Source organism: Triticum aestivum, chromosome 2A (genome assembly GCF_018294505.1).
Source record: "Triticum aestivum cultivar Chinese Spring chromosome 2A, IWGSC CS RefSeq v2.1, whole genome shotgun sequence".
Lineage (NCBI taxonomy): Eukaryota > Viridiplantae > Streptophyta > Magnoliopsida > Poales > Poaceae > Triticum > Triticum aestivum.
This window is the reverse complement of record NC_057797.1, coordinates 682867243-682877956: the sequence shown is the minus strand read 5'-3', so window position 1 is coordinate 682877956 and position 10714 is coordinate 682867243. Positions and strand designations below refer to the sequence as shown.

Genomic DNA, 10714 nt, shown 5'->3' with positions numbered 1-10714 from the left:
TAGACGGCAACTGCAGTTGCGTGTACGTGGCAACCAGATAAACACATATGACAACTGTGATTAACAATACACGGCAACTATGATTGGACCACACGTGGCAACTAGATAAACACACATGGCAATTACTGTTTGACTATATGTGGCAAGTAGTTAATCACACACGGCAACTACGGTTTGATTACATGCCGCAACTACCAAAAATTAGACATGGCAACTATAGTTAACCAAAACAGATAGAGTTGCCATGTTTTTACAACTACACTTGCCATCCCGGATAACTACATCTGCCAACCAGGATGTCAACTAAATTGTCATCCCGCGGGGTACCTAACGTAGCTGCGCCAGGACGTGTGGGCATTTTTCTTCGTGCCACACACGCAGGTGGAAATGAGTAGTACTTGTTGGACGTGTGACATGTAGTAGCCGCGCCCACACATGTGGGCAATTCTAATGTCTGCCACACACAGCCCGTGTGGGCTACCTCCTACTCACACCACACACGGTGTGTGGACGCATGTCGAATATATCACACGTGTGGCAGTTATCAGCGTCCAAAACAAAAGCATTTGAAGAGGAAGCAAAAACATAATTAGCAGTGAGAGCAGAAATCCCCATAGCAATCTTCTCCTTAAGCATCAGATGTATTTCCCGTCATAAATACCAAGAAATAATTGGCTCGCGTATTATGAAGCCGATCTTATATAAATCTTGATCTGACAAGTGTAGTAAAAAATTCAGAACAGCCTCACCAGCAAGATCAACCTCACAAGCTCTATCAATAATTTTCCAATCCCATCGTTAGCCATGTTGTAAACATGCGTTTGTCGTTTCTCTGACCTAACAGCCACTCTGGCGACTGATTAGACGAACAACTCAATTCATGGGTCGGGCAACGATCGACATCTCCTCTCGTGGCGATGTAACCGGTCTCTCCATGAGAGTTTGGAAATTAGCGTAGCGTCACGTCGAAGTGTTTGTTTCGGATGGTGTAGCTTCAGCACCACATGTTTGTCTATTGGATTATTGGAAGAACTGTCCGTACACAGATTGATGCAGCCTCCGGTGGCCGGGCCATTATGTAGCTTCAACACCATAGATAGGAGGCGAGCACAGTAGCATTTTGCAAGTGGGTTTGTCCGCACGCGTGAATTCCGTCTCGCACGAGGCATGTCTACTTGCTCTTGCTCTGAACCTTTTGAGCCAGCGACAGGAACAGGATTCGTGTAACTCGTGAAACAGAAGTGATAACAGATACATACTCGTGTGTGACTCCTGGGAGCCGAATTGGATTTTCGATACGATATCTGCAGCCCAGATAGGAATGTCCAGCGACCTATGTATATACTGAACTCTGACTCACTCAGGTAGTCACTCACTCCCAGTTCTTTAGCTGAATCTTCTGCTTCTGCACATCGGTCGATCGAATGACTGCGACAAGGGGCGTAATTAATCTGCCGGGTTCTCCTCTCTCGCCGCCAAGTGGTCGCTGCCCCTGGTCCTCCGGCCTACCATGCGGGGTGCTGCCCATGCGGCCGAGCAGATCTCTCCGGCCTACCGTCGCCACAGGTAGCCTGCCATGCCATGCCCATGCATGATCCATCTCGGTCGTCTCGTTTCTTTGATATGTTTGTTTTATACATGCAAACAGCTTCTTCTTCTTTGATATGTTTGTTTTATACCAAAATAGGCTTTCGCCCAACTTTATAAATAAAGCAAATTGTTTTATACATGCAAACAGCTTCTTCTTCTTCTTCTTCTTTAATTTTTGCGTTCGAGAAAGTAGATTATCAGTCGTAACGCTGTGCTAATTAGCTAATGGAGTTCTTTACAACAGTGGCCAAGAAAAGGCAGCTGGAAGTCGGAGAAAATGCTGCAAGTTTGCAAAACCGGCTGGTAGTATATACTAAGCGACCTATTAATTCCTGATTACTACTCCTACTAAATTTGCTTTTTTTTCTTCCAAACGGGGATAACCCCGCCCCTGCATCATACGCTGCACACAACCATCTACCAAAATTTGCATGTGACGAGCTCTTGTTCTTGTATGTGTACTTTTCAGTTAGGAGTAATAAATGGCATGTATCAGAAGAAGGTTAGCGAGACTAGAACGAAGCAGCAGCTCCAGGAACCCGAACCGGCGCCATCTTCCCATGACACGGCAGGGGTAGCTACGGCGGCGCGCTTGCCTTTGCCTGCCTCCCCTCAGATCCAATGTTTCCCAACGTCTTCGACAAATATACATCACCAACTATCCATGCTGGACGTCCTTGAAAAGATTGGAATATCCAGGCATTTTGCTGGTGAGATCAAGAGTGTCCTGGACTTCACTTACAGGTATATGAAGTACTACTCGCTACAAGTTGAGTAAAGATGATTAGTCGATCGGTTCTTTGTTTACTGATTGTAGAGTCTCGTGTCGGTGAGAGGGTGTCTGACAAGAGCAAGTTTGCAGTCGTTGGTTGCAGAGAGATGAGGAGATCATGCTGGACACGGAGACATGTGCCATGGCATTTCGTATCCTAAGGATGAACGGATACGACGTCTCATCTGGTATACTATTTCCTTTTAGCTAGTCTCGCCAAAATATGTCATTCTGTAAGCTTGCTTAGCATTTGATTCATTTTTTTTTGGGAAGCTTAGCATTTATATATTCTTAATATGGGACGTGTATATTTCCTCACACACTACTAACTACTCACCTGAAAACATGCGCATGTTGCAGATAGCTTATCACATCTTACTGAAGCCTCCGTTCATCTGAATGATACGAGATCTTTGTTAGAACTATACAAGGTTTCCCAAGTCAGTACCTCGAAAGACGAGTTGATTCTGGACAGTATAGGATCCTGGTCAGGTCGCCTACTGAAGGAACAACTGAGATCTAGTAAGGCACAAAGAACGACACCACTCCTAAGAGAGGTAAATACTCAACTGGGAACATACTTGTACCCACAACGTTTCGTAGATAGCCTTAGGATGTGTTCGGTTGTGAACTTGTGATAAATCTTCAGTGCGAACCGTCACCTTGTAGCTCTATCTATGCTTTGTCGATGAAATTAATTCCGGACTTTGTTGGAGACTAACTCTACTTGTATGCTCGGTGATATACATATGCTTTTGTGTTGTTATAGGTAGAACATGCTCTTGATAGCCCCTTCTACACTACGTTGGACCGCCTAGAGCATAAGATGAACATCGAGAAATTTGACTTTATGGAGCATCAGATGCTATGCTTGTATGGTTTTATTCTCCTTTTTTCACAAAACAAGGTTTATGTAATGCATAACTTCACAAGACACCAATGTTATTAAATATCTTAAGCAGGCCTCGGCAGAGAAATCAAGACCTGCTAGCTTTGGGTGTCATGGATTTCAATACAAGTCAAATTGTGTGCCAACAAGAGCTTCAACATCTCGAGAGGTACATCTTATCAACTATATTCGACTATACACCACCAACAATCGTCTTATTGAGATGACTTTTTTGTTTCCTTTCATGGTAGTTGGGTGAAAGATAGCAGGTTAAACCAGTTACCTTTTGCACGACAAAAGTTAGCCTATTTCTACCTCTCTGCCGCCGGCACCATGTTGCCTGGAGAGTTATCCGATGCTCGGATTCTATGGGCCAAGAACGGTGCGCTTACGACGGTCGTTGACGACTTCTTCGACGTCGGGGGATCAAAAAATGAATTGGAGAATCTCACCACATTAGTTGAGATGTAACAATATACACATCGCTTGTTTATCTTTCTAAAGCAATATTTGGTTTCTTCTACTTATCTTTTTGTTGTGCAGGTGGGATAAGCACGAGGAAATTCAGTACTACTCCAAACATGTAGAGATTGTTTTTTCTGCAATCTACAACTCGGTGAACCAGCTTGGAGCAAAGGCTTCTGCGGTGCAGGGCCACAATGTCACCAAACACTTTGTAGACATAGTTAGTCCCATTCATACTTATTTTTGTGTAAATGGTACAATTAATTTTCTCTAACAAATACTAATGTGATTACTGGATTGCAGTGGCAAGATTTGATGAGAAATATGATGACCGAGGTGGAATGGAGAGAGAGCGGATATATTCCAACACCAGAGGAGTACATGGAGAACGCGGTTGTTACGTTTGCATTAGGCCCCATTGTGCTCCCAGCACTCTACTTTATTGGGCCAAAGATTACGGAGTATACCGTCAGAGATACTGAGTATAACGAGCTATTCAGACTAATGAGCACTTGTGGGCGTCTCCTGAACGATGTCCAAACTTACGAGGTATCTCGCCAAAGTTTTGGATTTTAATTCAATGGTGTTTATTATCTTGTCGAGAGATAAACACGTCTGGAATTTCCATGGTAATATTATCACACTCCAAGGGAAAATAGCAGGAGGAGATAGCTAATGATTTTTTGTTGTTGTTGACTATGTTGCTGTAGAGGGAGTACATCGATGGTAAAATAAATAGCGTATCTCTGCTCGTTCATCAGAGTGGTGGCTCGCTGACCATACCAGAGGCCAGGAAAGAGTTGCAGGAGCCCATAGACACATGTAGAAGAGACTTGTTGAGGTTGGTCCTCAAAGAAGACAGTGTCATGCCTAGACTATGCAAGGAGTTGTTTTGGAAAATGTGCAAGACATGCTACTTTTTTTACTACCAAGGAGACGCGTTCAGCTCGCCAGATGAGAAGGTTGGTGCGGTGGATGCGGTGATCCATGAGCCACTCCAGCTCCCCCTGAATCTACACCCTGGTCTCGACTTGTCCTGTCTGCATCAGAGAAAAAAATGATTGAGTATTAATTTCCCTCATTTGTACATATCATTGTAGGTTTGCTTTGGTACATCTCTTTTTAGAAAAACTAACAGAGTGCCCCTCACAAATGCAAGGGCATCATACCTAATAAGTGTGTTAAACATTTTAAGTATTTATTTTTATCTCATGTAGATATTTTCTATTTTTACCTACCCCTTTTTTAGCCCAGATGTTCTACGGTATTTTCACTAATGAGGAAACGTAATGCAATAAGTATCTCAACCAGAGATATGCCCAATTCATGTTTTCCCAACATTATCATCAAGATTTATAGCGTAGAGCTGTAATTGTGACTAAATCGTCATAGATAAATGTCAGTCCATCTGAGAAGGCGATCTGCATTCTTTCTTTTCACTCTATGTTTGCAAACGTATTAACTCTTTCTTCAAAAGTGATGCGTGTTGGAGCTTCCCTCTTAAGAAGCTTGCCATTTCTTCAGATCCAAATATTCCAACGTCCCAAAATAATGACATCAAGAGCAATTTCTTTACGCGGGTTGTGAAAAGCCAGAAGGACTCTTCCATAGATAGAAATTACTTTCAGTTTGTTGGCGAAATGGCATTCCAGAAGCTTTGAGCCGTATCACAATCCTAGAAAAGATGTGGGGTTGTTTCTTCAATGTTATCATTGCAGAGCACATAGTTGTAACAGTCAAGATGCATGGATTTTCTCTTTAAATGATTTTTCTTGTGTTAACTCTATCATGCAACAAATGCCAAAAACAAAGATCTTGTGCCTCAGTCTGCCAGCACATTTCTAGAGCCACTAAACAATGATGTGTGCTTTGTATGGTCCCATCAAACTCTTATATATCTTCTTTTAGAAACCCTGATTATTATGTGTGCGTGTGCGCACAAACGCTTGTTGAAGAGTCCGTCGAAGTTGTGGAACTTGAAGGTTGAGGAAGTCACCACAGACGCCTCGCTATCGATGGAACGTTGTCTTCCACTAAAAGACTAATTCACATTAACGAGACACCAAAGCATAAAACATGGGGTTTGATCTCTAGTGGGATGAGGGTACCGCTGCCCACCTAGCTATCCAACCAGTGGTTGGTTCTCAAACTGGTATTCATCTTGCTGGAAGAATAAAGACCGCCTTTCCATTTGTAAGTCCATTTATCCTTATAATTAGACATAGTAGTTTGTTGAACATGCCCTCCTCATGTTGCCATGACGTGTTGCGCCGTGATGAACGCTCATCCAAACCCCTTGCACTCAGGCCAAACACAAGCATGGTGTGGGAGTTCGCGAGGAAGGAGCCGTGGCAGGTGTATGTAAGCCCAAGTGTTGTGGTTTTGTCACGGCAGATGTTCTCGTGAAAGGACTAAGTCTGTAAGCCATCGCAACTAGGAGGTTGCTTGAGAGGGGTTGACCGGGAAACGAAGGACACAGTTTACCCAGGTCCGACCCCTCATGGTGGAGGTAAATACCTACTTCCCGCTCGATTGATATTGCTTGAGATCTCAATTACAAGGATGCGAATTCGCTAACCTAGCTCTCAGTGATTTTAACCCAACCTTTTCTACCTCAAGGGCTCCCCTTTATATACAGGTTGAGGCCTTGAGGTTACAACAGAGTCCGGGTCGTACTACAACCTGTATCCTATTCTACTTATCCCTTAAGTAAAGAATCTTCTTCGTTGGGCCCTGTTGAGCCCGCCTGCCGAACAATATGACAAGCCGGCCTTCATCTTAGTCTTCTGGGCCTCCATCATTTAGTGATCCGGTAGGTTGAAGTGACCCACGCGCCAGCGTTCTCTGGGCCGGGTCATTTCTCCTGCCGGGTTAATGATGTCAGGGAAATATCCCCAACATTAGTCCCCAATTTAGCTTGGATTTATCCATGATAAATTGTAGTTCTTCTCTCCATATGCTCTGGGCCAGGTCGATCATCCTAGCCGGCTTGGGAAGATTTCCTGTACTTACTATTTTTTTCCAGCCTTGACGGAGACTGAGATGCAGGGCCTCTACCCTCAGGCGCTCGGTCTCATTATGGGTAGAAGTTTGGATCTCTGCCATAAGTATATTTTTGGCATCAATATTTTCCTGATTCTTGGCCATCTGCTCGCGGAGTTTCGTCACTTCCGCGTTGCGCTCAGCCAAGTTTTCCGCGGTCATCGGAGTCCCTAGGAGTGTTCCCAGCGTAGTCAACTCCATCAGAGACTGAGACGGTGTTTTGCTTGAGCCAGCCACTCCCGAAGCCGGCGCGGAGGTACCGGTCCCTCCTACTGTGCCAGTCGCTGTGTTATTTTCAGCCGTCGTGGTTTCGGATGAATCGACTTTGTTGGCCATATAGATTGCGGCATGGCGTGGCAGCTCGGAGGCATTTGGCCTGACTTCGTCATCAGAGTAGCCCCCAAGCCGATCATCATGGAGTAGGAGGATCGAACCGGCATCGCCTACCGGGGATTTGCAATTGGAGTAGACGAGGGTGTCCCCGCCGGACACAGAGTTGTCTGCGAGATCGACTCCCTGAGTGAAGCCTGTGAAGACGTGTTTCCGGGCGGCTTGAGGTCGGTCGGGTTTGGCGTGACGAGCCAGCTCGACGATGTCGGAGCAGATGGCTGGCTCAGGACATAATTTGCCAATCTTGCCGATAAAGACGTGGATCTTGCTGAAGGGGACCCGGTACCCGTACTCGATTGAGTCAGCCTCGGGCCCCAACCTGAATCGTCGATGTAGAGCTTGCCGCGATGACTCTTCGCCATCCCGCCGATCACGTATCCCTCGATCCCTAGGAGAGCTCCCTCCAAGAACTCAACACCACCGTGCGCATGCCCCACGGTGGGCGCCAACTATCATGGTTCTGTCACGACAAATGTCCTCATGAAAGGACTAAGTCTGGAAGCCATCGCAACTAGGAGGTTGCTTGAGAGGGTTGGTTGGGGGAAACAAAGGGCACAATTTTCCAAGTTTGGCCCCACATGGTGGAGGTAAAGACCTACTCCCTACTCGATTGATATTGCTTGAGATCTCGATTATAAGGATGTGAATTCGCTAACCTAGCTCTCGATGATTGTAACCCTACCTTTTCTACCTCAAGGGCTCCCCTTTATATACAGGTTGAGGCCTTGAGGTTACAACAGAATCCGGGTCATACTACGACCCATATCATATTCTACTTATCTATACCAATATAAAAAGACCTCAAAGGGGCAGATCCAAATAATCTCGGTCATCAAAGCATGTCAATCCAACGACCTAGACTACTTTAATGTCGAGCGCTCAACATGCTTAGCGTGCAGTTAATTTCATGACAAATATAGTGTTAATCACATAATAAAACGCAAATAATATTCTACTTAATATCCGCATGCACTTAATATACTTCCAAATTAACGTGCATTGCACGTACACATTGACTAGTCCCTTAAGTAAAGAATCTTCTTTGTTAGGCCCTGCTGAGCCGGCCCACCGAACAATAAGACGAGTTGGCCTTCATCTTAGTATTCCTGGGCCTCCATCATGTAGTGACCCGGCAGGTTGAAGTGGCCCACGAGCCGGCGTGCTCTGGGCCGGGTCATTTCTCCTGCCGGGTTAATGATGTCAGGGAAATATTCCCAACACCACGCGTTCGGTGTTTTCGGTTTGCTCGGTCTGGTCTTTTCGGTCTTTCATAATTGACGATTGGAATTATTTCGGTCTTCTCAATTGTCCACTATTCAGTGCTCGGTCTTTACATGATGGTGTTCGGTCCCGACCAAACAGACAAATTTCATGCTACAACTCAGATTTATGGACATTGCAGTACAAATGTATGCAAGAAAAAATCAGACTCTATGTCTAATAGGGGTCTGCAACCAAAATTCAGAGTTCAGACGCATGCAGCTAGAATTGTACCATAAACATCGAAAGAATTGTGCTAATTCGGTCTATCTGGATTATTCGGTCATCCAGAGAAGAAGACTAGTCTAGCCAATTTTAATCCGATCTTCCAATTTTGACGCCCAAATTTAATTTGGTATTTTAGTTCAGTCTCGATCTTTACAAGTTTGTTTGTCAGTCTTGGGTTTTTATGCCGGGCTTAGTTGTATGAGGCTACCCACGATGAGAAGTATCATATACTAGTACCATGTATATGATACTGATACGTCTCTAACGTATCTATAATTTTTAATTGCTTCATGCTATATTATTTACTGTTTTGAACATTATTGGGCTTTATTATCCACTTTTATATTATTTTTGGGATTAACCTATTAACCGGAGGCCCAGCCCAGAATTGCTGCTTTTTGCCTATTTTAGGGTTTCGAAGAAAAGAAATATCAAACGGAGTCCAAATGGAATGAAACCTTCGGGAACGTGATTTTGTCACCGAGCATGATCTAGGAGACTTGGACCCTACGTCAACAGAGGAGGCCACGAGGTAGGGGGGCGCGCCTACCCCCCAGGCGCGCCTCCACCCTTGTGGGTCCCCTGTTGCTCCACCGACGTACTCATTCCTCCTATATATACCTACCTACCCCCAAACGATTAGATACGGAACCAAACCCCTAATTCCACCACCGCAACTTTCTGTATCCACGAGATCCCATCTTGGGGCCTGTTTCGGAGCTCCGTCGGAGGGGGTATCCATCACGGAGGGCTTCTACATCATCACCATAGCCCCTTCGATGAAGTGTGAGTAGTTTACCTCAGACCTACGGGTCCATAGTTATTAGCTAAATGACTTCTTCTCTCTTTTTGAATCTCAATACAATGTTCTCCCCCGCTCTTATAGAGATCTATTCGATGTAATCTTCTTTTTGCGGTGTGTTTGTTGAGCCGATGAATTATGGGTTTGTGATCAAGTCTATCTATGAATAATATTTGAATCTTCTCTGAATTCTTTTATGTATGATTGGTTATCTTTGCAAGTCTCTTCGAATTATCAGTTTGGTTTGGCCTACTAGATTGATCTTTTTTGCAATGGGAGAAGTGCTTAACTTTGGGTTCAATCTTGCGGTGTCCTTTCCCAGTGACAGTAGGGGCAGCAAGGCACGTATTGTATTGTTGTCATCGAGGATAACAAGATGGGGTTTTCATTATATTGCATGAGTTTATCCATCTACATCATGTCATCTTACTTAAGGCGTTACTCTGTTTTCATTAACTTGATACTCTAGATGCATGCTGGATAGCGGTTGATGAGTGGAGTAATAGTAGTAGATGCAGACAGAAGTCGGTCTACTTGTCTCGGACGTGATGCCTATATACATGATCATACCTAGATATTCTCATAACTATGCTCAATTCTGTTAATTGCTCAACAGTAATTTGTTCACCCACCGTAAAATACCTATGCTCTTGAGAGAAGCCACTAGTGAAACCTATGGCCCCCGGGTCTATCTTCATCATATTAATCTTCCAATACTTAATAATTTCCTTTGCTTTTTACTTTGCTTTTATTTTACTTTGCATCTTTATCATAAAAATACCAAAATTATTATCTTATCATATCTATCAGATCTCACTCTCGTAAGTGGCCGTGTAGGGATTGGCAACCCCTTATCGCGTTGGTTGCGAGGATTTATTTGTTTTGTGCAGGTGCGAGGGACTCGCGCGTAACCTCCTACTGGATTGATACCTTGGTTCTCAAAAACTGAGGGAAATACTTACACTACTTTACTGCATCATCCCTTCCTCTTCGGGGAAAACCAACGTAGTGCTCAAGAGGTAGCAGATACTACCTCCACGACGCATAATTTCAGGTTCATGATACTCAATTTGTTTTTTCCTCATTTAGTTGCATGTCACCTCAGAAAAAAAATATTAGTTGCGATGCATGATTCGCATTACGACCAGCCTATGGCCCAACGCCCGCGCAATGTGACGTCGAGCCTGTGAGCCGGTTGACACCCCCACCCCCACCGCATCTCATTTGTGCATTGAAAAGATATTCGAGGTTGTGCATCGGCGATTGGTCTCTGAAC

At 44.4% G+C, this 10714-nt stretch overlaps 1 protein-coding gene across 3 annotated transcripts; it reads left to right on the top strand.

Annotated features, from left to right (window-relative positions):
• The first annotated feature begins 1101 nt into the window (after nt 1–1101).
• Nucleotides 1102–4964, top strand: LOC123190213 (acyclic sesquiterpene synthase). Of its 3 annotated transcripts, none has more exons than XM_044602813.1 (11): nt 1102–1566; nt 1835–1893; nt 2060–2334; nt 2453–2550; nt 2723–2919; nt 3132–3235; nt 3322–3420; nt 3503–3718; nt 3795–3936; nt 4020–4265; nt 4427–4964. In XM_044602813.1, the coding sequence occupies exons 1-11, from the start codon at nt 1425–1427 to the stop codon at nt 4775–4777; spliced, it is 1929 nt and encodes a 642-aa protein (XP_044458748.1). In that variant the 5' UTR covers nt 1102–1424; the 3' UTR covers nt 4778–4964. The 3 variants fall into 3 exon arrangements, with proteins under 3 accessions (XP_044458748.1, XP_044458750.1, XP_044458749.1); XM_044602814.1 differs by having other exon boundaries at nt 1103–1566; nt 3325–3420; XM_044602815.1 differs by lacking the exon at nt 1835–1893.
• The last annotated feature ends 5750 nt before the right edge of the window (nt 4965–10714 follow it).

Coding starts and splice junctions, on each gene's coding strand:
- LOC123190213 (XM_044602813.1), top strand. CDS start 1,425: ATGACTGCGACAAGGGGCGTAATTAATCTGCCGGGTTCTCCTCTCTCG. Junction 1,567..1,834: donor CCGGCCTACCGTCGCCACAG/GTAGCCTGCCAT, acceptor TCTTTACAACAG/TGGCCAAGAAAAGGCAGCTG. Junction 4,266..4,426: donor ACGATGTCCAAACTTACGAG/GTATCTCGCCAA, acceptor ATGTTGCTGTAG/AGGGAGTACATCGATGGTAA.